Below are 27,977 nucleotides of genomic sequence, written 5' to 3'. Positions count from 1 at the left end.
GGAGGAGGATGAGAAGGAGAAGGAGAAGGAGAAGGATGAGAAGGAGAAGGAGAAGGAGGAGAAGAAGGAGGAGGAGGAGGAGAAGAAGGAGGAGGAGGAGGAGTAGGAGGAGGAGAAGGAGGAGGAGAAGAAGGAGGAGAAGAAGGAGGAGAAGAAGGAGAAGAAGAAGGAGGAGAAGGAGGAGGAGGAGAAGGAGGAGGAGAAGAAGGAGGAGGAGGAGAAGAAGAAGAAGGAGAAGAAGAAGGAGGAGGAGGAGAAGAAGGAGAAGAAGGAGGAGGAGAAGAAGGAGGAGAAGAAGAAGGAGGAGAAGGAGAAGGAGGAGAAGGAGGAGAAGAAGAAGAGTTGGCTTTTACACCCCACCTTTCTCTACCTTTAAGAAGTCTCAAAGCTACTTACAATCGCCTTCCCCCCTCAGAACAGACTGGCCCAAGATCACACAGCAGGAGAGCCAGCATGGAATAGTGGTGGTTAGGAGTAAAGGTAAAGGTCCCCCGTGCAAGCACAGGGTCATTCCTGACCCATGGGGGTGACGTCCCATCCAGACGTTTACTAGGCAGACTTTATTTATGGGGTGTTTTGCCAGTGCCTTCCCCAGTCATCTCCCTTTTACCCCCCAGCAAGCTGGGTACTCATTTGACCGACCTCAGAAGGATGGAAGGCTGAGTTGACCTTGAGCCGGCTACCGGAAAGCGACTTCCATCAGGATCAAACTCAGGTCGTGAGCAGCGCTTGGACTGCAGGACTGCAACTTACCACTCTGCGCCACGGAGCTCCTATGGCGGTTAGGAGTGGCGGACTGTGATCTGGGGAACCGGGATGGTTTCCCCACTCCTCCGCATGAAGCCTGCTGGGTGACTTTGGGCCAGTCCCGGTTCTCTCCGAACTCTCTCAGCCCCATCTACCTCCCAGGGTGTCTGTTGTGGTGAGGGGAAGGGCAGGCGATTGTAAGCCGGTCTGAGTCTCCTCAACGGTAGAGAACATCGGGGTATAAAAACCAACTCTTCTTCTTCATGTGGAGGGGAGGCGAACGAAACCCAGTTCTCCAGATTCGAGTCCACTGCTCTTAACCACTACACCATGCCACGCTGGCCCCTGTTGACAAGAGGCGCCGTGTTTGGGCTGGCAGAGCCTCCTCTGGGTGGCGGGGGCTCTCCTGGGCCTGCTGCAGAAAATGGCCTTCCCTGATTCCTGCTGATCTGCTGACGCTTTCATGGAGCTGAGGGTGGTTGAATCTGTGCCCTTCCCCATGCAAAGCAGATGCTGAACTGGCAACTCCCCGGCCCTGTTCACCCTTTGCCTGGTCTTGTGGGCAGGGCAGGAGAGGCTGAGATTGAGAACCCTTCCTTTGCATGGCGAAAGCTTCCGATTCAGTTCCTGGCGTTAGGAAAAACCTCTCTCTCCTTGGAGAGAGCCAGCGTGGTGTAGTGGTTAAGAGCGGCGGACTCTAATCTGGAGAGCCGGGTTCGATTCCCCGCTCCTCCGCGTGAAGCCTGCTGCGTGACCTTGGGCCAGTCCCGGTTCTCTCCAAATTCTCTTAGCCCAGGCGGTAGGGTTGCCAACCTCCAGGTAGTAGCTGGTGATCTTCCGCGATTACAACTCCCCATAGAGATCAGTTCCCCTGGAGAAAATGGCCGCTTTGGCAATTGGACTCTATGGCATTGGAGCCCCTTCCCTCCCCAAACCCCACCCTCCTCAGGCGCCGCCCCAAAAACCTCTCGCCCTTGGCGAAGAGGGACCTGGCAACCCTACCAGGCGGAGGCAGCCAATGGCAAACCCCTCTGACCGTCTCCGGCCTGAAAATCCCTATGGGGTGGCCAACTGGCCATAAGTCATACTAGGGTTGCCAGGTCCCTCTTCAGCCCCAGTGGGAGGTTTTTGGGGGCGGAGCCTGAGGAGGGCAGGGTTTGGGGAGGGGCGTGACTTCAATGCCATAGAGTCCAATTGCCAAAGTGGCCATTTTCTCCAGGGGAACTGATTTATATTGGCTGGAGATCAGTTGTAATAGCGGGAGATCTCCAGCTAGTACCTGGAGGTGGGCAACCCTAGCACATACAGAAAAACACTTGGAGAGGAGGCAATACGCAGTAGATGATGGGAGGGTAGAAAGCAACGGCAAAACTGTAGCTTCCGCATTCAGAAAACTTCCTCATCATTCTTCAGGCACTTGGGTACTTCAGGTCGGGACTGGAGATCTCCTGTCATTTCAACTGGTCTCCAGACTTACAGAGATCAGCTCCTCCTGGAGAAAATGGCTGCTTTGGAGGGCAGCAGGCTCTATGGCTGGGGTGTCCAACATAAGGCCCGTGGGCCGGATCCGACCCCTTGAGAGCTCTTATCCAGCCCGCAAACCAGCTGAGGCAGCCACCCCCCCCCAGTCCCGATCTGGGCTGGCAAGGCATGGCCCAGCCTGACCAAGGGACATTTATGTCATATCTGGCCCTCATAACAATTTAGTTCGACACCCCTGCTTTGGGGAAGGGCCGTGGCTCAGTGGCAGAGAATCTGCTTGGCATGCAGAAGGTCCCAGGTTCAATCCTCGGCTTCTCCAGTTAAAGGGACTAGGCTGGTAGGTGATGTAAAAGACCTCTACCCGAGACCCTGGAGATCCGTTGCTGGTCTGAGCAGACGATACTGACTTTGATGGACCAAGGGTCTGATTCAGTAGGAGGCAGCTTCATGCGTTCATGCTCGATGGTATCCTATCTCTGCTGAGATCCCTCCCAACCCCAAATCCTGCCCTCCCCAGGCTCCACCCCCACCTAAATCTCCATGAATTTCCTAGAGTTGGCAACCCTCTTCCCTAAGGTATCCTTGGGTCAATGGTAGGGTTGCCAACCTCCAGGTAGTTGTAGCAAATGAACAGAATCAAAGCTTAATTTTCAAAGCTAAAGCATTTAATACTAATGTAGACTTAGCTAAATGACTAATACACAATAAATGGAAAACCAATGGAAAAGCAATGATATTCCAATCAGGGCATTAAATTCATGCCAATTCCTAGTTATACATCTAAAGGTACAGGTCCCCTGTGCAAGCACTGGGTCATTCCTGACCCATGGGGTGACGCCACATCCCGACATTTACTAGGCAGACTTTGTTTGCGGGGTGGTTTGCCAGTGCCTTCCCCAGTCATCTTCCCTTTACTCCCAGAAGGCTGGGTGCTCATTTTACAGATCTCGGAAGGATGGAAGGCTGAGTCAACCTTGAGCCCGCTACCTGAAACCAACTTCCGTCGGGATCGAACTCAGGTCGTGAGCAGAGCTTTTGACAGCAGTACTGCAGCTTAACACTCTGCGCCACGGGGCTCCTAGTTATACATATAAGCTACAAATATTCCAATCAGGGCATTAGATTCATGCCACTTCCTAATTAAACATGTAAGCTACAATATCCCAAATACAATAACACGGCGGAGCAATGTACCATGCCATCGCGGATCATCAGCAATAGTCACATATAGATAAAGTCTCTAAAGTAAAAATCTTGAACCAGACTTGGCCAGCTTGACATGGAACAAATGGACCAGACAAGTACGCAAGGTCAATCCGGCAGGTGCGTTTCGCAAAGCTTCTTCAGCTTGTTGTCCAATTTTTGCAGACACCTGTAACTGATTCTAGGGTCAGAGGTCATCCTTTGTCAATCAAAGGTATGGTTTTCTGCCACCGTGCCAATTATTTATTGTATGAAACAAGTCTTATCCTGGTTCTTGACCACAGAACTGGTTCCCTGAGCAGCTCTAACAGCATATCGTTTTACTTATGTTCTCGTTTGTTTTGTGGACTTCATTCCTAGTCTTCTCGCTGAGAAAATAGTGAAACCATCGGAATGCCAAATATAATTTCAATTTTAACAAGAGAGAGAGAGAGGAATAAAACAGCAGACAAGTAAAAGGGGAAAAGGTCTGAAAACAAAACAGTACGAACTATATAAAGCCAGCGACGACAGCAGAAAAACCCGAACACTAATAATCAAACTACAGAGCAAAGAGGTCAGAAACTTGTGGACTAGAACCTTATTTTTCTTTTTAAAAAATTATGTAATAATTGTGTGCTATGACAACGCTGTCATTACCAATGTTGCATTAATATTAATAAAATGTATCAATCATAGTTATTAATGTAGTCTTAATGCTTAATAATAGGCAATAGTATTCATGCATTATTAATGTTGCAGCGTGGTGCAGTGGTTAAGAGCAGTGGACTCTAAGTTGGAGAACCGGGTTTGATTCTCCACTCCGCCACATAAGCGGCGGAGGCTAATCTGGTGAACCGGGTTTGATTCCCTGCTTCTCCACATGAGCGGCGAACTCTGATCTGGTGAACCAGGATGGTTTCTCCACTCCTCCACATGAAGCCAACTGGATGACCTTGGGCTAGTCACAGTTCTCTCCGAACTCTCTCAGCCCCACCCTCCTCACAAGGTGTCTGTTGCGAGGAGGGGAAGGGAAGGTGATTGTAAGCCGGTTTGATTCTCCTTAAAAGGCAGAGAAAATCAGCATATAAAAACCAACTCTTCTTCTTCATAGGACACAATCGCTGTAGTAACTTTTCAAAAATATTTTTGAACATGGCCAACAATGATAATCACAGACTTCTGAACTCAAATACGATTCCCCTTCCTGCCAATGCCCATGCCCACCCTTGGACTGGCATGCGTGCCACCTTCCACCATTCCTGCATTCCACCGTCTCTGCCAATGATATTTTCTTACTGTGTGCCCTTTCAAAGCCCTGGATAGGCATCAAAGCCGAACCCTGCCTGGCTCTTGTCTGCCTACTTGATTCTTTGTGTTGTTGATTTTTTATTTTTTTGAAGACATTCTTTCCTCCAACCGTCCCCGCAGATTCATCCTACAATTAATTTCTCCTGGAAGGAGATGCAAAGAAAGGCTGCAAGAAACCTGCACCTATCAGAGCCCCTGCGGAAGAGGGTATTACAGGGATGCTGGATCAGACCAACATTACATCTCTCCCCCCCCCCCCGAGGCCACGGAAGTTGGAATTATGGGGAGAGCAGGGGATGCCGGATCAGACCAACAGTACATCTCTTCCCCCTTCCCCAAGAGGCCAACTAGATGGCTCCAGAAGCTGAGAGCAGGGCATACAGTCAGCAGCCTCTTCTCTGTTGAGCATTTGCAGCATTTGACAATAAGAGATAGACTGCCTCTAAACATGGAGACTCCCCTGAGCGATCTGCCATCAATCGACTTGGCGATGGAAAGGTTTTCAAGGCAAGAGGTGGTTTGCCATTGCCTGCCTCTGTGTAGCAGAGATCTGACAAGATCGGGCTAGCCTGGGCCATCCAAGTCAGGGTGCAGTAAGCTTACCACTCTCCCTGTGGAACTCCGTGCCCCAGGATGTGGTGATGGCTGCCAACTCAGAAGGCTTGAAGAGGGGAGTGGACATGTTCATGGAGGAGAGGGGCTCCCACTGCTACTAGTCAAAACGGAGACTAGTCATGATGCATACCTAGTCTCTCCAGGATCAGAGAAGCAGGCCTATTATATTAGCAAGATAATGCTGCTGCAGTTGTCTTGTTCGTGGGCTTCCTAGAGGGATCTTGTTGGCCGCTGTGTGAACAGACTGCTGGACTTGATGGGCCCTGGTCTGATCCAGCATGGCCTTTCTTATGTTCTGTTCCCCCCCCCCAAAAATGCATACATGATTGCTTTGCGGGATCAGATCGAAAGCTCCACCCGACCCAGCATTAGGATGCCAAAAAGTATCCAAGCAGGGCATGAGGACCACCTAGCTTCCCCTGTTGTTCGCCTCCAGCATTTAGCAGCCACAGGTTAGACTGCTCCTGAACAAGGAGGTTCCCTGGAGCTGCCAAAGCCTGTACCCACTGAGACACTTGACACAGGAAAGGCTTTGATGGATGGGGCCAAGTAATGCATCATCTTGTTTCCAAAAGGGTCCATTTACCTGCCTCTCGGAAGTCCATGCTGTCACAACAGTCCCTGGCTGACTAAGGCAGGGGTACATCAGTGATGCTGGAACTTCTCCCTCGGCAAAGGGCTCTTGGCCTCTTTTTCCTCTTTTTCCTTAAGTACCGAGTCACACCAGTGAAGAAATAGTCATTTAGACACAAGGAAAGAGAGAATGCGGAAAATCCCCCTGGGGCAGAGACCTGGGGACTCCCCCCTCTGCTGCAAAACAAACTTCGCTCCTGGTTGTATGTTTAGTAGGTTCCCCCTCTCCTTTTCCTCCCCCCTCCTCTCCATCCTGCCTCTCCAGTAGCACCTGAAGAATAAAAAAAGGTGCCCCCCCTCTCTTTTCTAAAAGTCTAAACAATTGTGAAAAGGGTGGAGGCGATGGCAGGGAAAGGGGGGGCAGAAAGAGGAATTACAGATGATAAACAGACAGACAGACAGACAGACGATTAGGTGGATGGATGGATGGATGGATGGATGGATGGATGGATGGGTGGGTGATAGGTAGGTAGGTAGGTATGTAGATAGGTAGATGGATATCAGCTTGGAGGGCTTTAAGAGGGGAGTGGACATATTCATGGAGGAGAGGGGTATTCATGGCTATTAGTTAGAATGGATACTGGTCATGCTGCATACCTATTCTCTCTCATATCAGAGGAGCATGCCTATTATTTTGGGTGCGGTGGAACACAGGCAGGATGGTGCTGCTGCAGTCGTCTTGTCTGTGGCTTCCTAAAGGCACCTGGTTGGCCACTGTGTGAACAGACTGCTGGACTTGATGGGCCTGGGTCTGATCCAGCAGGGCCTTTCTTATGTTCTTATGATAGATGGATGGATGAATGGTAGGTAGGCAGATAGGTGGATGGATGGATAGATGGATGATAGGTAGGAAGGTAGATAGGTAGGTAGGTAGATAGATAGATAAGTGAAAGGTAGGTAGGCAGATAAGTAGACAGATGGATGGATGATAGGTAGGTAGGTATGTGGATAGGTAGATGGATGGATAAGAACATAAGAACATAAGAAAGGCCCTGCTAGATCAGACCAAGGCCCATCAAGTCCAGCAGTCTGTTCACACAGGGGCCAACCAGGTGCCTCTAGGAAGCCCCCAAAGGAGACAACTGCAGCAGCACCATCCTGCCTGTGTTCCACCGCACCCAAAATAATAGGCATGCTCCTCTGATACGAGAGAGAATAGGTATGCAGCATGACTAGTATCCATTCTAACTAATAGCCATGAATATCCCTCTCCTCCATGAATCTGTCTACTCCCCTCTTAAAGCCCTCCATGCTGGCAGCCATCACCACATCCTGGGGCAGGGAGTTCCACAATTTAACTATGCGTTGTGTGAAAAAATACTTTCTTTTATCTGTTTTGAATCTCTCACCCTCCAGCTTTAGCAGATGACTCCGTGTTCTAGTATTATGGGAGAGGGAGAAAAACTTCTTCCTATCCACTCTCTCCAAACCATGCATAATTTTATAGACCTCTATCATGTCTCCCCCTTAGCCGCCTTCTTTCAGCCCTAAGCGTCTTAACCACTCCCCGTAGGACATTTGCTCTAGTCCCCTAATCATTTTGGTTGCTCTTTTCTGCACCTTCTCAAGCTCTATAATATCCTTTTTTAGGATATCCTTTTTTAGGATCCAGAACTGTACACAGTATTCCAAATGTGGTCTCACCATAGATTTGTACAAGGGCAGTATGATATCAGCAGTTTTATTCTCTATTCCTCGTCTAATTAAGCCCAGCATGGAATTTGCCTTTTTTACAGCAGCCGCACACTGGGTTGACATCTTCATTGAGCTATCCACTACTACCCCAAGATCCCTTTCTTGGCCTGTCGCTGCCAGCACAGATCCCATCGGTGTATATGTGAAGTTGGGATTTTTTGCCCCAATATGAATCACTTTACACTTACATTGAATCTCATTTGCCATTTTAATGCCCATTTTAATGGATGATAGGTAGGTAGAGGAAAGGAAGGAAGGAAGGAAGGAAGGAAGGAAGGAAGGAAGGAAGGAAGGAAGGAAGGAAGGAAGGAAGGAAGGAAGGAAGGAAGGAAGGAAGGAAGGAAGGAAGGAAGGAAGGAAGGAAGGAAGGAAGGAAGGATGGATGGATGGATGGATGGATGGATGGATGGAAGGATGGATATGTATGCATGGATTTATTTATTTATTTATTGGTTTTACAGTCCACTCTCATTCCCAGCCAAGGCTGGGCTCGGGGCGGGTTTTAATACATAAAATCCTAGCAATAATTAAAACCAATTATTAAAACATCCTATTAAAACCATAACAAGATGGCCTTAAAACAACTCAGGCACCCCATGCAACCTGGCTTGGGCGGGTCAACCCCCACCAATACCAAAGTAGGGAAAGAGATGGGGAGGCCATGAACGATGGATAAACTTGCGGATGCCCTCAGTTATAGGCCTGGTGGAAAATTAGACAGACAGACAGACCCTGTCCTTGTAGCCTCCTGCAAACGATCTCCTCTGGCGTCTCCCCTTGGGACCCCCCCCCCCGCCAACGCCCCGACGGCTCACCAAGACGGACGTTGGCTGGCATCGCCAGGCGCCCGCAGCCCCCCCCCAGCCCCCCCAAGTGCCCGCCCAGGTTCCCCCTCCCCCGCTCAGCCTTTCCAGGGAAGACGCCTTTGGCTCCTACCCCCAAGGGCTCCTCTCAAGGATGCCCTGCCAAGGCAAAGCCCCTAGCAACCGGGGGTTGGCAGCGCTTCCTTACCCGCCGGGGGTCAGCTCCGGGGGCCTGGCAGCGAGGCAAGGGCGATGCCCGGGCACGGGGGGTTTCCCAGCAGCGGCGCCCAGGGGGGTGGCAGGGCACCCCTCCCCAAAGAGGGACTCTGTCCTCTCCCGCCCCTTCGTTGGCATGGCACACCTTTCCCCAGAAAGCTGTGCCCTCCCGAGGATGGCTGCGTCAAGCGCTCCTAAGACAACGCAGGGAAACGCTCCCTCCCCACACACCAATTTCTCGGGGCCCCACGGAAGGATCAACCCCCCTCCCCATACACCCCCCCCAAAAAAATCCGGTTTCTTTTGCGAACGCTTTCTGCGGAGGGCCGATTGCAGAGAGGGAGTGTGTAAGCTCCTCGCGGGCAGGGACCTGTTCCCGGCAATCTGGCCGTCTGTTGGATCCCCACCCTTTCCTACCTGGGTTCTCCTCTCCTTCGACCCAGCCGGGAGGCTCCGGCGGAGAGAAAGCGACTGGCCCAGGATCCGATTCCCGGCCCGGTGGGGGATTCGAACCTGGGTCTCCCCCCGCCCGGCACTCCGAGAGCGACGCCTCCGCTAGCTTCCCAACGGGTGCGACGGCGAAAATAACTTCTCGGAGGAGGAGGCTGTCCCTCCGGAGTTTCTGCGTAAGTCACTGAGCCAGGTTAGCCGGGTCAGGACGGTGAGTCATGCAGAGATGCAGCGAAGATCCATCTCTCTTGATACCGTTCTGGGGAAGATCTCAGCCGGGTGCTGCAAGGAATTCAAGGATGAGTGAGACTCTTTTGAGCCAAAAGCAGATACTTGGCGGGGGAGGGTGCCCGTTGAATCTCTGTGTGCTTACTGCCTCCAGCCTACCAATCAGCCCCCGAGTGCCCTCGCTTATGGAATTGACCAGTCAGTCACTGGTGAGACTCAGCAAGATTATTAGACTTTAGCAGAGGCTGCTTCTTGGGTCTCTGCACAAATCACCGCAGTTGGCTACACTCCTGCTGGGGAGACGAACCCAGCCCCAGAGCAGTATTTACACAGAAACATGGTCAAAAATGTGTACATAGTGCTAATTTATGGGGGGGGGGGGAATCTCCAAACAACAATCAGATAGAAACTTTAACGGCCAGAAACCAGTGTTCCATGAAACAGTTTCACATTCCAGGAAGGAAGGAAGGAAGGAAGGAAGGAAGGAAGGAAGGAAGGAAGGAAGGAAGGAAGGAAGGAAGGAAGGAAGGAAGGAAGAATGAATTTGGGGGCATGACAGGAAAGCCCCAACTCTGTAGTCTGAAACTTCCATAAATGGGGATCCAGGAAGTGCTGTAGATTTCCATAGATGATGAACACACATGAACTCATGAAGCTGCCTTATACTGAATCAGACCGTTGGTCCATCAAAGTCAGTCTTGTCTACTCAGACCGGCAGCGGCTCTCCCGGGTCTCAGGCTGATGAGGTCTTTCACATCACCTCTTTGCCTGGTCCCTTTAACTGGAGATGCCGGGGATTGAACTGGGGACTTTCTGCATGTCAAGCAGATGCTCTACTACTGCGCCACAGCCCCTCCCCTTCCTTGGGTACCAAAGAAGTCCAAACCACTCAAGTCTCTTGAAGGGCAGAGAGTGACAGAAAAACATGGCTAGCCTCCTCCAAAGAGGAAGGAATTTTTTTTGTTGAAGTGCCAGGTAACAAGTTAATAGAAGCCACAGTGGGTAGCATAACCTAATGGTTGGAGAAAAGCTTTCTCCACTGAAGGCGGAGACTGGCGCATCTGCTCCATCTATCTGGCACCCTTTGCAGAGGAGGAACTCCAGCAGAATAGCCATGGTCCTCAGTTGCAACCACAGATAAGCAGGAGTCTTGCGACACCTGGAAGACAGACGAGTTTTTCTTCCAGCATGCACGTTCATTTTTACCTGCGCGTGGGGGGGGGGCTGGTTTTGAGGGGCCCTTTCCATTTTAATTCTGATCGACAAGAAAAGCGCATCTGAAAATTAGGCTCAGTTAGAAAAAAGCAGGGCACAGGGAGAGACATTAAAATCTCACCCTCTGGCCCAACAAGGCTGGGTGCTGAAGTTGTCTGTGGAACACAAGACCAGAAAAAAGAATCGAAAAATTGAAGAAGAAAAGAAGAAGAAGAAGAAGAAGAAGAAGAGTTGGTTTTTTATATGCCGACCTTCTCTACCACTTAAGGAAGAATCAAACGGGTTTACAATCTCCTTCCCTTCCCCTCCCCACAACAGACACCCTATGCGGTAGATGGGGCTGAGAGAGCTGTGACTAGCCCAAGGTCACGTAGCAGACTTCATGTGGAGGAGTGGGGGAACCAACCCGGTTCACCAGATTAGAGTCCGCCGCTCATGTGGAGCAGCCGGGAATCAAACCCGGTTCTCTAGATCAGAGTCCTCTGCTCCAAACCACCGCTCTTAACCCACTGCACCACTCTGGCTCATGAGATTGTACCTCGCTGACTCTTTTTCCTTTTCTAGATACTCTCAGAGAGATCGTATTTCATTCTTCCACGCGTGCCCAAAGCTGTCTTATCGAACTCCATATTGCCAGCTCCAGTGGGCAGGCTGCTCAGGCAAGGACACCTGAGGTCCTTTGAGCTGGAGATGTGGGGGGGATGTACTGAGGGCCTTCTGCATACTTAAAATAATCCACTCTTGGGCCCATAGCTCCAGGGGCATGGGAGGGCTATGAAATATGCCCCTCATAAATATGCCACACACCCCACTCTGAATTCCTGGCTTCCATTTTTTTAAAGAGTAAGCCTCTGGCCTTTTTCATTGCCGAGTTATAAGGGGAATCGTGCAGTTCTATCAAGATTGCCTGGGGATGAATGGGGGAGGGGATGTTGCAGAGGTGACTTAATTAAATTCTCCATCGCCAAATTAATTCTCAGCAACTTTTCCCCTTCAGTTTTTCTCCCTGGGCCTTAACTTTTTCATTTCTGTCTTCTGAGAGCTAGCGTGGTGTAGTGGTTAGGAGCAGTGGACTCTAATCAGGAGAACCGAGTTTGATTCCCCACTCCTCCACATGAGCGGTGGAGGCTAATCTGGTGAGCCAGGTTTGTTTCCCCACTCCTCCACATGAAGGCTGCTGTGTGACCTTGGGCTAGTTACAGCTCTGTTAGAGCTCTCTCAGCCCCACCTACCTCACAGGTGTCTGTTGTAGGGAGGAAAAGGGAAGGTGATTGTAAGCTGGTTTGATTCTTCCTTAAGTGGTAGAGAAAGTGGTCATATAAAAACCAACTCTTCTTCTCTAATGACCACAGTGATAAATGAGAACACCGGGCAGAAAATTGGAGTGAGACATACTTTTTTGGGGTTGCTTCCTCTACCTGCAGTGGGTAATTTGCCTCAGGAATAGGTGAGAGCCATGGGAGAGGGGGTAGGAGCCAGAAAAAGAAAGTTTCATTCAGCTTGGCAACTAGTTTTCATAACTAACTGCAAAATCACCTTGCTGCTACATGCTTGGCCTGCCTCTGAGCATGGGCAGAATATCACCAGTGAATAACCACTCTCAAGAGACTGTCCTTACTCAATTCCCCACGACACAAAATCGAAGATAAGGGTAAAGAATCAAAGAAGCATAGTGTCCAGTAGGATTGCCAACTCCAGGTTGGGAAATTCCTGGAGATGTTAAAGATAGATTCTGAGGAAGGCGGGATTTTGGGAGGGACCTCAGTGGGGTATAATTCCATGGAGCCCACCTTCCAAAGCAGCCGTTTTCTCTAGGGGAACAGTTTTCGGTTGTAATTCTGGGAGATCTCCAGGTTCCGCCTGGAGACTGGCAACCCTAGCAGACAAACAAAGCCTTTGGGGAGGGGGAAGCTCAAAAAATCTGACCCAATTTTAAAAAATCAGTTATCTGAGTGCAAAGACTACAAACACTCTGAGCATGTGCAGAGCGGTTTCCTCTCACTATGGAGTAACAACTATGGTTGCCAGGTCCCTCTTCGCCACCAGTGGGGGTTTTTTTGGGCGGAGCCTGAGGAGGGCGAGGTTTGGGGAGGGGCAGGACTTCAATGCCATAGAGTCCAAAGGCCAAAGCGGCCATTTTCTCCAGGGGAACTGATCTCTGTCGGCTAGAGATCAGTTGTAATAGCAGGAGATCGCCAACTAGTACCTGGAGGTTGGGAATCTCCCCGTTGCCACAAGCAAAGTGCTGGGTAGATTGTCATCACTCCCACACACTTCTTTCCCAAGATAATATGGGATCCTACCATACAGTCTTGTTCCCCTGTCACATTTATTGAGAAAAGATTATAGGTCTTCTCATGAAATCCCACACGTGACTCACATAGTCATGATCATAAGCCAATGACTGTCCCTTGGGTAGCTGATGGGGTTCCTTATTGCAGATCCACAGCTTTTTTCTAGGATTTCTACACATGCCTGCTTATGGCAGCTACTGGTCTTGTACAGCGTGGTGGTCAAGACCTGGTGTACAGCCAGCGTTTTGCAGTGGTTAAGAGCGGTGGTTTGGAGCGGTGGAGTCTGATCTGGAGAACTAGGGTTTGATTCCCCACTCCTCCACATGAGCGGCGGAGGGTCATCTGGTGAACTGGGTTTGTTTCCCCTCTCCTACACATGAAGCCAGCTGGGTGACCTTGGGCTAGTCACAACTCCCTTAAAGCTCTCTCAGCCCCACCTACCTCACAGGATGTCTGTTGTGGGGAGGGGAAGGGAAGGTGATTGTAAGCCGGTTTGATTCTTCATTAAGTGGTGGAGAAAGTCAGCATAGAAAAACCAACTCTTCTTCTTCTTGAATGTCATTGAATGGATAAAGAAAGTAGCAAAATAGGCAGCCATGGCTAAATTAACATCTTTAGGACATAACAGATCACCCTCTGAGTTCTCTGGAAAATGGAAAGTATTCCTTAACTATACGGCTGTTAGCCAATAAAAAATGATAGAATGTCAGGATTTAAGTAAGAAATGCACTGTTAAGTACGAAATGCACTGTTTGCACTGACGTGCAAATTTAATCAGAAAATGGAAAACCGTAACTCAAAGAAGGTGATCATTGGATTGTAACCATAAAGTAAGTTTCAGCACAATGTAATAATTTGATGTTTACATTTGTATATTGGTATGTTTGGTTGGGAAATATATATATATTATGTATTTATTTTAAAGTGCCCCTTCTTAAGCCGCTTGTAGGAAGAAAGGAAGACCTGTAGCATGCCTATTATTTTTCCTACGGGGCTTCATGCAGACCGGGGAGGGGGGAGCATTTTTTATCTGGTGAGAGGGGAAGAGTTAACTCTCTCCTTCCCCACCACGTCTGCTCAGTGCCGCTGGGATTGCCATGCAGTTGTTTTGATAGTCAAAATATAGAACCTCTTGGGCTCTGTTTCTCAAGCATAGCTGTCCACTGGGGTCGGTTAAGGTGAAACTACCCAGGCTGATTTGCCAATCTGCTTCTGGGTTTAAAAGCAGGTCCTTGCACCAGCCTCTGCTAGAGCTGCCAGCTTCAGGTTGGGAAATCCCTGAGTGCCAACTAAGGTTGCCAGGTTGGCAAATACCTGGAGATTTTCGGGGCAGAGCCTGAGGAGGACGGGGTTTGGGGAGGGACTTCATTTGGGTATAATGCCCTAGAGTCCACCTTCCAAAGTGGCTATTTTCTTCAGCTGGAGATCAGTTGTAATAATTGGAGATCTCCAGCCACCACCTGGAGGTTATGCAAAAAATCAAGCAATTCAGGCTCATACAACAGTCCTTTCTAGTTCATCTGGACAGGAACTAAGTTCACTTTATTACCTTATTTGCATTGCAATTGGATTTCCAACTATTGTACGTTTTGTATATTATGTTGATATAATTTTGATGTGATTATAATTCTTGGCATTGATGCATATATCAGATTTTTGGATTCTTTAATGTGAATATAATTCTTCATATTGACATATATGAGAGCCTGAATTGCTTAATTTTTTTTGCATATCTACGTATTGTAGCAGTTCTTTCCCCTTATTTTATATCGACCACCTGGAGGTTGGCAACCGTAAACCTCTCGAATCATTCACATGGCCTGGGGCTGGATTCTATGGCATTATACCCAGGATCGAACTCAGGTCGTGAGCAGAGCTTCGACTGCTGGACTTCTGCACCACAGGGCTCTTTATCGTCCTGATTTACTGATGGAGAAATAATGTTGATTTTTCCTGGGGAGAACGGTGCACAAGAAAACCAGAATATGGTGCGGAAATAAAGAATCCAGGCTGGATTTGCTGAAGGGAGCAATGATGTCAAAATCAGTGAGATTTTTCGGGTCAGCGAGGAGAAATTTGAAATTGTCCCCAATTTGGTGAGGTTCCACATTGTTTGGGCCGGGGCTTTTTTTTCCCCGGTTCCTGCAGGTGTGATGTCATTTAAGTCACTTGCAGAGTCACAGACGGAAGTCGGCTTGTTAAGCACATGATTGATGTGCTTCATGCTTTGTGTGCACCAGATTCTTCGATCTGTTTGATAAGGGAACTCCATTCTTCGGAGCCATAAAAAAATTCCTATGCCAAAGCAGGGGTCAGCTTTTGGTGCCTAATTTACCTCCTTGGCAAACTAAAAGAATGTCACATTTACCTAAACCAGTTTGGGAGGGTTAGTATTTTTTTTTTAAATGAAAACTTCAGCCTTTGTTTTGAACCCCACGCTTTATCCCAAGATCTGTCCGGAGTACATTGGGTTGCCAAGCCTGGCTTGGGCAATTCCTGGAGATTTGGGGGGTGGAGCCTAGAGTGGGCAGGGTTGGGGAAGCAAGGGGCCTTGGCGGGGTACAACGCCAAAGACTCCACCCTCCAAAGCATCCGTTTTCTCCAGGGGAACTGACTTCTGTAGTCTGGGGATCAGTTGCAATTCCAGGAGATTCCCAGACCCCACCTGGAGGCTGGCAACCCAAAGTACACGGCTTGATCCATGGCATGTGCAAAGTGATGTTGGAAAAGCAAGTGTGCCTCTGGGCATATGTAGGATGCTTTTTTTTTCACAGTCAGGGAATATTTAAGTGATCCGTCCAGCAAAACCATGACTGGTTAAACAGAACAAGGAGGAGGAGAAGGAGAAGGAGATGGAGAAGGAGAAGAGTTGGTTTTTATATGCCGACTTTCTCTACCACTTAAGGAAGAATCAAACCGGTTTACAATCACCTTCCCTCCTCCTCCCCACAACAGACACCCTGTGAGGTAGGTGGGACTGAGAGAGCTCTAAGAGAACTATGACTAGCCCAAGGTCACCCAGCTGGCTGCATGTGGAGGAGTGGGGAAACCAACCCGGTTCACCAGATTAGCCTCTGCCACTCATGTGGAGGAGTGGGGAATCGAACCCGGTTCTCCAGATCAGACTCCACCGCTCCAAACCACTGCTGTTAACCACTACACCACGCTACATAAAGGTTGCAAACACTGGGCTGGGAAATTGCTGGAGATTTTGAGGTGGGGCCTGGGGAGGGCGGGGTTCAGGGCGGGAAGGGACCCCAGCAGGGTATAATGCCATAGAGTCCACCCTCCAAAACAGCCATTTTCTCCGGGGCAACTGATCTGCATAGTCTGGAGATGAGGTGTAACTCCAGGAGATCTCTGGATTTGCTCCACCTGAAATTTAAAACCTGTCGAAAATACACCCAATTTTGCAAACCACACCCCAACATGTCGAGACCTGACCTGACCCTTCCATCTCCCATCAGGTTCCATCTCTGAACCAGCTACAGATATTTATGGGCACTTCCACGGCATCTCTCCCCCCCGCCCTTTGGCTTCTTTCCTTTCTCTCACCCCACCCCCCTTTCAACTAGCCAAACATGAACCTCCAACACTTCTTTCCGCCTTAGCCGTGCTGAGAAGTCTGTAAGTAATGTGGGAGGATTGGGTCCCACCTCATCCACTAGCAGGGTTGCCAATCTCCAGGTAGCAGCTGGAGATCTCCTGCTACTACAACTGGTCTCCAGCTGATAGAGATCAGCTCCCCTGGAGAAAATGGCAGCTTTGGCAATCGGACTGTATGGCATTGAAGTCCCTCCCCTCTCCAAACCCCGTCCGGCTCCGCCCCCAAAACCTCGTGGTTATCCACAAACTATTATTAATAAGGCTAGATCGAGAGCAGATTCACAACCCCATTCTGCCTTGCTTGCCGAAAAAGATCATTCTCCTTCAGATCATTTGATGTTTTCTCTTCAATTCACCTCCATGACTCCGTTGATTTAAAAGATCATTTTAAAACATTGGCACGTTGTCGATACATTACCTGGTTGTGCCGCTTTACCCAGGATTGGTTACAGACTCTCAGGGACCGTCTGATACACTCAGACATGCTGGAAACACAGGATACCAACCTCCTGAAGGGTAATTTCAGATGCAGGAGATGTGCATTCTGTACCTTTACCTTACCTGTCAAAGAATTTACCTGCCCTTCGACAGGTTTAAATATAAGATCAATTGTTTCAATAATTGTGAGTCACATCATGTGATTTACATGGTCTGATGTTCGAGTAACCTTTGGTACATAGGTAAGACCAATAGGCCTATCAAATATAGAACTGGCGGGTATTGTTCTCGCATCGGAAACAAAAACCTAGAGACCCCCATGGTTCACCATTTTTTAGGGAAAAAAATCACAAAATGACATTGCTTTCTTTGTGGTTTGGAGACGGTTTGGAGACGGGAGAAACACAGATTCAATAGGGCTGATGTTGACAAACTATTGTTTGCAACAAGAGGCTAGATATATCCACACGTTTCAAACTGTACAACCTTATGGTCTTAATACATCTTTCGAATGAACTAGTTTAATTTAATTTAGTAGTGGTTCCTTTTAGTTAACTTTGTGCCATGTCATTGCGGTATCATGCAATCTCGAACTAACGCACAGGTGCAGGCAATTAGGATAGCTTCTTACCTCCTAGCAGGCATGTCATAGGTTAGAGAACATTTTTGTTCCATTCAGCACAGAACCTGCTACTAAGCGGTCAGTGTGTAAGTATTACTGTATTACTTTGTACTATATATCAAGTTTTGTATGTAATTGTATTAGAATCATAGAATCATAGAGTTGGAAGGGACCACCAGGGTCATCAAGTCCAACCCCCTGCGCAATGCAGGAAATTCACAACTACCTCCCCGCCTCCACACCTCTAGTGACCAGAAGATGGCCAAGATGCCCTCCCTCTCATCATCTGCCTAACGTCACAGAATCAGCATTGCTGACAGATGGCCATCTAACCTCTTCTTAAAAACCTCCAGGGAAGAAGAGCTTACCACCTCCTGAGGAAGCCTGTTCCACTGAGGAACCACTCTGACTGTTAGAAAATTCTTCCTATTAGTATTGTATATTATTTTATGCTTTGGGATACATGTTGTGTTTTATTAATGAACCCTGAGGAAGACTAACATCGAAACAGCATGATTACCGGATCCCTGTCTATCATTATTGAGGGGTTCTTATTCTTCTTATATGTGGCTTGAAGTCATCTGTGTGGACTATCAATACCACCATGGAAATTTTGGATTGCTTTCATGAACAGAATTTATTGCATGACATACCGTGTTATGTAACAGGCATTGTTTTGGACTCACAATCTTTGCACTTTGCTACTTGTTTATTTCGTTGTTAATATAGATTTGTGACTTTTTGAATCTACTATTGTTTTTGAAGTTTTTATTGATAAAGCCAGTGCTGCTGGTTATTCTCTTGCACAGTTCCTTATTACAGCTGGTTAACAGTTTTCTGAGTGTTCTTGAACCTCCAGGTACTAGCTAAAGATCTCCTGCTATTACAAGTGATCTCCAGCCAATAGAAATCAACTCCCCTGGAGAAAATGGCTGCTTTACCCATCGGACTCTATGGCATTGAAGTCCCTGTCCTCCCCAAACCCTGCTTTCCTCAGGCTCTGCCCCAAAAACCTCCCGCCAGTGGCAAAGAGGGACCTGGAAACCCTATCTACACCAGGCCGGCCTAGAGTTGCCAACCTCCAGGTGGTGGCTGGCGATCACATGCTATTACAACTGATCTCCAAGTGATAGAGATCAGTACCCCTGAAGAAAACGGCTGTTTTGGAAGATGGACTCTAAGGCATTATACCCCAATCCCTCCCCTCCCCAAACCCCGCCCTCCTCGAGCTCCGCCCTCAAAATCTCCAGGTATTTCCCAATCTGGAACAGGCAACCCTAGGCTTGCCCCATGTGTCTGTCCCACACACAGAAACCAAAATCAGATTTAAGTCAGCAGAGAGATTCTCTCCGACTTTCACCCAAAGTCACACCCACCCATCCCATTTGCAGGTCAGTGGGAAAAGCCAGAACACCCACAATGGAGCATGACACGTTGAAGGAACCCGGACCGGTTCAAGCCGTTTTGCTTCCCCAGCAGAAATTCGTTTTGTCCACCCATCACCAGTGCCCTGCCGGTTCAAAGCAATTCTCTCCGGTCCAGCATCCTGTTTTCCCCAACAGTCAGTTGTTCAATCCCCAGTTTGAATTTGCAGCCATCTAGTAGCAGTGAGTTCCGCTGGCTCCTCATCAACTGTGTGAAGAAGTTCTGTCTTTCTCATGTGTACTGCTCAACTTCACTGAGAGCCCATGAGTGATAGTATTTGGGGAGAGGGAGAACAACTTTTTTTCACCCATCTTCCCCAGGGCATATGGTGTGTGAGGTTTTGTCCCTTCAAATCCTTCCCCAAGAGCTGCTTTCTTGGAGCATCTAACACCATCTCCTAGTCCTCAAGCCTCACTTTTTTTTTATCCCTTTTGTGGCCAACAACCAATACCGTAGCCCTCCTGCCCTCAGTGAAGGGGACATTGGATATGAAGAAGAAATAGAAGAGTTGGTTTTTATATGCTGACTTTCTCTACCACTTAAGCAACAATCCAACCGGCTTACAATCGCCTTCCCTTCCCCTCCCCACAACAGACACCCTGTGAGGAAGAGGAAAAGAGTTGGTTTTTATATGCCGACTTTCTCTACCACTTAAGAGAGACTCAAACCGGTTTATAATCGCCTTCCCTTCCCCTCCCCACAACAGACACCCTATGAGGTAGGTGGGGCTGAGAGAGCTCTAAGAGAGCTGTGACTAGCCCAAGGTCACCCAGCAGGCTTAGGGTGTAGGAGTGGGGAAACTGCTCCAGTTCACCAAATTAGCCTCCGCTGCTCATGTGGAGGAGTGGGGAATCAAACCTGGTTCTCCAGATCAGAGTTCACTGCTCCAAACCACCGCTCTTAACCACTACACCACGCTGGTAGGCCGGGCTGAGAGAGTCCGGAGAGAACTGCAACTGGCCAGAGGTCACCCAACAGGCTTCATGTGGAGAAGCGGGGAATCAAACCCGGTTCTCCAGATTAGAGTTTGCCGCTGTTAACCACTCCACCAGCTGGCTCCCAAGGGGGTTCTTGCTTCACGGGCCACCACATCTCCTGCTAGCTTCAGGCTTATCTTGACCTTCGAGGCGCACCCTCCTCTTCTCTGCACCATCAACATCGCGGTGATGCAACAGCCAACTAGGCCAAACCTCAGGAGCTGGTCAGCTAGTTTTGGAAGTAGGTTTGCCAGCTCCGGGTTGAGAAATACCTGGAGTTTTGGGGGGTGGACCCCGAGGAGAGCGGAGTTTGGGAAGGGGAGGGACTTCAATGGGATGTAATGTAGAGTCCACCTTCCAAAGTGGCCAATCCATTTTCTCCAGGGGAACTGATATCATCGCCTGGAGATCAGTTGTAATAGCGGGAGATCTCCAGCCACTACCTGGAGGCTGGCACCCATATTTGGAAGTCAACTTTAAGCTCACTCCAGCTTGTCTTCTGCTGCATTCTCCTGCATGGCTGGCTCCTTTGACTTTTAAGGTGAGTAGTGTAGTGGTTAAGAGTGGTGGTGTGGAGCAGTGGACTCTGATCTGCAGAACCAGGTTTGGTTCTCTACTCCAGCACATGAGTGACAGACGCTGATCTGGTGAACAGGGTTGGTTATTTCCCCACCCCTACACATGAAGCCTGCTGGGTGATCTTGGGCTACTCACAGTTCTCTCCAAAGTCTCTCAGCTCCACCTACCTCACAAGGTGTCTGTTGCGGGGAGAGGAAGGAAAGGCGATTGTAAGCCAGTTTGAGACTCCTTAGAGAAAATCAGGGTATAAAAACCAACTCTTCTTCTTCTCCTTCTCGTTTGTGTGTGTGCATGCATGTGAGTGAGGCAGAGGCTAGGGTTGCCAACCTCCAGGTGGGGCCTGGAGTTCTTCCAGAATTAGTACTGATCTCCAGACCCCAGAGATCAGTTCGCCTGAAGAAAACAGAAGGGGGCAGATTCGAGGTGAAATCAGTCTACAGATTCCTTCGTCCATAGGCGTCACTACCAAATCTCCAGGAATTTCCCAGGCCAGAGTTGGCATTCCGGCAGTCCAACAGAGCCAGAATTTGTGCAACTGGACGCAGATTTACTCCCTAGCCCTCTTCGTTCCCCTCTCCCTCACTTCTCTCATGCCAAATTTAGGATTGTTGCTCTGTGGAATACCAGGCACATGAGTGGCACACGATAAACAAACAACTAAAGAGCACATGTAATCCATTCCCAAATGTCTGAGGCAAGCGCTCCCAAGACGGGATTTGTCTAATGAGCCGCTGGAATTCTGCCACCCCAAGCAATTACCTGTACTGCCTGCTTGGCTGGGCCAGCAAATGTATGGAGGGTGAGAGATTCATCCATTGGCTGTGAGTCGCGATGGCTAAATGGAACCTCCATGTTCAGAGGCAATCTACCACTGAATGCCAGTGACAGTAATAGGGGCAAGCCTTGGGCCTGCTTGTGGGCTTCCAGTTACCATAGCCAAAGAGGCACAGGATGCTGGTCTTTGGTCTGATCCTCCATCTGACTCTTCTGATGATTTTATCCCTAGGGTTGCCAGGTCCCTCTTGGCTAAGGGCAGAAGGTTTTTGGGGCGAAGCCTGAGGAGGGCAGGGTTTAGAGAGGGGAGGGACTTCAATGCCATAGTCCAATTGCCAAAGCGGCCATTTTCTTCAGGTGAACTGATCTCTATCGTTGGGAGATCAGTTGAAATATAGGGTTGTCAATCTCCAGGTAGTAGCTGGAGATCCCCTGCTATTACAACTGATCTCCAGCAGATAGAGATCACCTGGAGAAAATAGCTGCTTTGGCAATTGGACTCTATGGCATTGAAGTCCCTCCCCTCCTCAAACCCCACCCTCCTCAGGCTCCGTCCCAAAAACCTCCCGCCAGTGGCGAAGAGGGACCTGGCAACCTTAGTTGTAATAGCAGGAGATCTCCAGCTACTACCTGGAAGTTAGTATAAAGATAGACACTTCTGTGTATATCAGGGGTGGGGAGCCTTTTTTCCGCCAAGGGCCATTTGGATATTTATAACATTATTCACAGGCCATTCGCTGCTTCCGCCCCCAGCCCTCTTGTAGTACAGAGGGAATCCATTTCTCCACGGCCCAGGTGGGAAAGGGTTAACAGTTTCTTGGGTGGTCCCAGCAGCTCCATAGCTAACGACTCTTTTGCAAGGGGGGAAAAGGTTCCTTTTCTTGGCAAAACAAACTCACATCTGCCTTGAACAGAGGCTGTTCCTGTCCGCGGGAGGGGGCGGATCACCAGTCTTAAATCCTTCTGAACTAGAGATCTGCCAGGACCCACAAAGGGCCAGACCAAACGACTTTGCAGGCCTTATACAGCCCCCAGGCCTGATGTTCCCCACCCCTGGTGTATATAGTAGTTAAACCAAAATTCACGCAGAAAACAAATATTCCAAGCAATTTCAATATAATTCCAATATTACCATCATAATGCAAAAGTCATATCCAAGCACAGGTCATAAATTGCAAAGTCACATGTATTGTTCACAAGTAGGTGCATACAAACAGGTAAGTGCATAATCCTGGTTTTAAAGGATTACTACCTGGAAGTTGGGAACCCTGTTTTACCTCTCCAAAAACTAGGGACCAGGAACTAATTGACTAATGAGTTAATTAAGATGGGATTGGCTCTGGGAACCAGCGACACACGAGCTCTTCCTGTCAGCATATCTGGCTTCTCGTACTCCATCTGTTCAGCAATCCAGAAGCTCTAGAACTCGTTCCCCCAGTTTCTGATCGGCCGGGCACATTTGCCCACACTGCTGGCTCACAATGTTCCCAGCCACCCCCATACCTCTCATTGTCAGGTGTTCATTTCCTGCTTCTGTCCTCTGCTGCTTCGTCTTCCCCCTTTGTCTTCTTTGACAAGCTTACCTAAGCAACCTCTGACCTTGGAATGAGGGAACTGAGAGGTGCTTAACAGGGACAATTCGTAGGGTTGCCAACCTCCGGGTAGTGCTTGCTGCTGCTTAAAAATCCCAGCAGAAAATTTGCCAAATGTAATACAGATTGTGAAGCAGTAATTCTATTTTAGAACGTGTTCACAGTATGCACTAACAACAATTACAAATGATCACGTAACAACAAAAAACAACAAAGAAGGCTACATAAATAAAGTGACTTAGCTATGTCCTGACAACATATGTCAAAGTTGGTAACAAAACACAGTCCTCCGCAAAGGTGTGTTAAATGGTTTCTGTGATATTTTTGCTGCTGTCTCTTTCAATGTTTGTAGCCTTGTGGTCCTGACGATTCCCCCTTATTTCCTTGGGGTACAGCTACAGGGGTCCGGTTATCACCCTGTTTCGACCCAGCCAGTGCAAGAGAGTGTTGCTTAACACCTAGCTGGCTTCTGAGGAAGACCGATTGGGTAGAAACAGGGCGGAGGACTGTGCTTTGTTACCAACTTTGACATATGTTGTCGGGACATAGCTAAGTCGCTTTATTTATGTAGTCTTCTTTCTCTTTTTTGTTGTTACGAGATCATTTGTAATTGTTGTTATTGCATACTGTGAACACGTTTTAAAATAGAATTACCGCATCTCAATCTGTATTGCATTTGGCAAATTTTCTGCTGGGATTTTTAAGCAACACATTATACAGCAGGCTAACTTGAGTTTACCAACCTCCAGGTAGTAGCTGGAGATCTCCTGCTATTACAACTGATCTCCAGCTGATACAGTTCACGTGGAGAAAAAGGCCACTTTGGCAACTGGACTCTATGGCATTGAAGTCCCTCCCCTCCCCTCCCCACACCCTGCCCTCCTCAGGCTCTGCTCCAAAAATCGCCCGCCGGTGGCAAAGAGGGACCTGGCAACCCCAACAATTCGCCGGCTAAGATGATTTCAACATAGTTTGGGTTAGCGAGTTTGCAAAATGTCTTGGGCGGGACACGCTCTGAGCATGAAGCATCCCTCCAAAGCAAAGCCAGCCTGGATGTGCCATTTCACAAGTCAGACGTACGCTTTTAACATTCACCGCAAAGTAATCATTTCCACTTTTTTAAAAGCATGCCTTGCAAAAGGGCAGGGTTGAAATATTCTCAAGAACAATATACCACAATATCCCTTGCTCTGCACACCCAAATCATACTCCCTCCACCATAAAATTGAACTTCAGCACGCTCTATAGGCCTAGCCGTTTGCTAACAGCGGACATTCAGACCCCAACTCCGGAACTTCTGGGGACTTTGAGTTCCTTGCTGAGCCAAGACTTCAAAAATATATTTTTTTCAAGACACAATCAATATATATTAAAGTGCCAGCTGAGTACCAAGCACAACTTTAACCTGCCCCCCCAAAAAATAAGACTTTGATTTAAAATCATGGGGAAGAAGAATAATCGGTTTTTATATGCCGATTTTCTCTACCTTTTTAAGGAGAATCAGATTGCCGTACAATCTCCTTCCCTTCCTCTCCCCACAACAGACACCTGGTGAGGTAGGTGGGGCCGAGAGAGTTTGGAGAGTACTGTGACTGGCCCAAGGTCACCCAGCAGGCTTCATGAGTAGGAGTAGGGAATCCAACCCTGTTAACCAAATTAGAGTCCACCGCTCTTAACCACTACACCATGCTGGCAGCTGGCAACCTTTGGTTCCATACTCTGCATTTCGGATTTCCAAGGCACGGCCGGTACAAAAGTTAGCAAACCCAGATTCAAAACAGAAACAGTTTCCTGGTGTGTGTGTGTGTGTGGGGGGGAAGGAGTTACCTGGCTTAGTGCACCTTCTATAAAACCTCTTCTTCCATGGTGGAGTTGGTCCACTTCCTGCAACGTGCTCACAAAACCCAAAACCCCAGACTCACGCTCTGGTTAAGATGCTCGTGCCTTTCAACCCAGAATGTTTGGCTCCTGCCCAGGTCGTCCTCTGAGGCCTTCCCAGCTGGCCGAAGAACTTCCTGCGACGATCCTCTTAGCACCACGGCATCTTTTCTCCCACAGCGGCCAAATGCGGAGATTAAGTGGGTGCGCTCAAATAGCAAAACCGCCCACTCCCAATTGATTCTGGTCTTTGGAAATCATCAGGATGTATTTCCTGAGCTGGCGAGATTAATAGATGCCTCTCATTAACCTCCCATTGCAAATACTTTGCAAATACTGAAAGTGTCAGCAGCTAAGCGTAGTAGTTAGAATGTCAGTCGAAGAAGAAGGAGAAGGAGAAGAAGAGTTGTTTTTTCTATGCCCACTTTCTCTACCACTTAAGGAAGAATTAAACCAGCTTACAATCACCTTCCCTTCTCCTCCCCACAACAGACACCCTGTGGGGTGGGTGGGGCTGAGAGAGCTCGAAGAGAGCTGTGACTAGCCCAAGGTCACCCAGCTGGCTTCATGTGGAGGAGTGGGGAAACCAATGCAGTTCACCGGATTAGCATCCGCTGCTCATCTGGAGGAGTGGGGAATCAAACCCGGTTCTCCAGATCAGTCTACCACTCCAAACCACCACTCTTAAACCACTACACCACGCTGGCTCTATTTACAGAAATTCCTTGATTAGCTTTGCTTTGGGATCGAGGCAAAATTTAAAATCGTGATAAAACAGGTTCCTGAAAACGCAGGATGAGTGCACAGCGGCTGCAAAGTCACTTCTGAAGGTCGGAAAAATCATGAATAATCCAAAGGGAGCCCCGAAGCTGTCCCACGGGGATCGCAAGGTTAAGTAACCAAGCATAAACAGCCTTCGTCAGATATCTGGTATTTGATATCTGACGAAGGGAGTTTTGACGCTCAAAAGCTTATGTCCCGAAAAAATCTTGTTGTCTCTAAGTTGTTACTGTGCCCTGAAGTTCACTGGGTGATTTTGACCTAGTTCTTAAATTTCTGGCATGCCAGGCTGCCGTAGAAGACCCGTCCCCACCTGTTTTATGGCCACAGTTCAGTATTTAAGGCCTTTTCCCAGCCAGGTGTAAACACACAGCCGAACGAGGTGGTAGAGTCCTGAGATGGCGTTGACAGGACAGAATTCAGACAGCTGGCGGCCGACCAAGTTTTCAATAGTCCACAAAAGCAGAAAACTAGCACCCCAGGAAGACGGCTGAGTAGCATTGCCAACCTCCAGGTGATAGAAAGAAAAAAGACACCGCTGTGCATGTACCTGGAGGGTTTGGAAATCAGCACAGGAGCGAATGAATATTACAAAGTGCAAATGTTTATATAAATTGCTACAACATATATATAACATAGAGTCACAACCATTCACTTACTGAAACTAACAACCAAAACAATCTATCCTACTGTATACAATGTATATTACAACAATCTGGCTGGAACAAACCCGACTGAAGATTCAATGTATAGGTTTAGTCCTTAGGTTATTTTCAATCATCACAGGGAAATTTATTTATTACATTTATGTTACCCTACGTGGGAACTGGCTGAAATGTATCCTGCTTGAATTTATAGCAAACATGCATTATGTAATTGGTTCTTGTAGGTTATCCGGGCTGTGTAACCGTGGTCTTGGTATTTTCTTTCCTGACGTTTCGCCAGCAGCTGTGGCAGGCATCTTCAGAGTAGTAACACTGAAGGACAGTGTCTCTCAGTGTCAAGGGTGTAGGAAGAGTAATATATAGTCAGAAAGGGGTTGGGTTTGAGCTGAGTACTGTCCTGCAAAAGTAATGTGCTAATCATTGTCCTGTAAGTATCAAGATAATGTGCTAATGAGGGTATGGTATGTTAATATGGAACCATTGTATCCTGAAGTGATCTGTTAATGTGTGTAATCCAAAGCTAATCTGTATGGCTATTGTTGAATGTTGTCTTTGTCTGGAGGTTTTTCAGGGCAGGAAGCCAAGCCTTATTCATTCTTAAACTCTCCTCTTTTCTGTTAAAGTTGTGCTGATGTTTATGAATTTCAATGGCTTCTCTGTGCAATCTGACAAAATAGTTGGTAGAATTGTCCAGTCTTTCAGTGTCTTGGAATAAGACCCTGTGTCCTGTTTGTGTCAGTCCATGTTCAGCCACTGCTGATTTCTCAGGTTGGCCAAGTCTGCAGTATCTTTCATGTTCTTTTATCCTTGTTTGTATGCTGCGTTTTGTGGTCCCGATGTAAACTTCTCCACAGCTGCAAGGTATACGATATACTCCTGCAGAGGTGAGGGGGTCTCTTTTGTCTTTTGCTGATCGTAGCATTTGTTGTATTTTCTTGGTGGGTTTAAACACTGTTTGTAGGTTATGTTTTTTCAAAAGTTTCTCCATCCTATCAGTGACTCCTTTAATAAATGGCAAGAATACCTTTCCTATGGGAGACTGTTTTTCTTGAGTTTTCTGATTTTTGTTTGGTTTAATGGCCCTTCTGATTTCATTCTTGGAGTAGCCGTTTGCTAGCAGTGCGTGATTTAGATGATTAGTTTCTTCCTTGAGAAACTGTGGTTCACAGATCCGTCTTGCACGGTCCATTAATGTTTCGATTATTCCTCTTTTCTGTCGGGGGTGGTGGTTGGAGTTTTTGTGTAAGTAGCAATCTGTGTGAGTTGAATGAATAAGGCTTGGCTTCTTGCCCTGAAAAACCTCCAGACTGACAAAGACAACATTCAACAATAGCCATACAGATTAGCTTTGGATTACACACATTAACAGATCACTTCAGGATACAATGGTTCCATATTAACATACCATACCCTCATTAGCACATTATCTTGATACTTACAGGACAATGATTAGCACATTACTTTTGCAGGACAGTACTCAGCTCAAACCCAACCCCTTTCTGACTATATATTACTCTTCCTACACACTTGACACTGAGAGACACTGTCCTTCAGTGTTACTACTCTGAAGATGCCTGCCACAGTTGCTGGCGAAACGTCAGGAAAGAAAATTCCAAGACCACGGTTACACAGCCCGGATAACCTACAAGAACCAATGAACTCTGACCGTGAAAGCCTTCGACAATATTATGCATTATGTAAGCTGGAGATATTACATGAAGACTGATTTTTGAGGGACTGATGAAGAAATTTAAAGCCAAAGAATTCAAA

General features: G+C 48.0%; 1 protein-coding gene across 1 annotated transcript in view; it reads right to left on the bottom strand.

The window, feature by feature from the left end:
- ATP8B3 (ATPase phospholipid transporting 8B3) overlaps positions 1-21,370 on the bottom strand; it is a 76,047-nt gene extending 54,677 nt beyond the window's left edge. Inside the window, exons 1-3 of the mRNA XM_056867703.1 lie at positions 21,278-21,370; positions 9,102-9,306; positions 8,677-8,878 (exon numbers count right to left, since the gene is read on the bottom strand). Of these exons, the coding sequence (XP_056723681.1) occupies positions 8,677-8,878; positions 9,102-9,306; positions 21,278-21,370 (500 nt within the window). The remainder of the gene's footprint in view (positions 1-8,676; positions 8,879-9,101; positions 9,307-21,277) is intronic.
- Positions 21,371-27,977: the final 6,607 nt, after the last annotated feature.

The sequence above is a fragment of the Euleptes europaea genome, chromosome 2, assembly GCF_029931775.1.
Source record: "Euleptes europaea isolate rEulEur1 chromosome 2, rEulEur1.hap1, whole genome shotgun sequence".
NCBI lineage: Eukaryota > Metazoa > Chordata > Lepidosauria > Squamata > Sphaerodactylidae > Euleptes > Euleptes europaea.
Note: the sequence above shows the minus strand (reverse complement) of the source record. Positions and strands in the feature narration are given on the sequence as shown.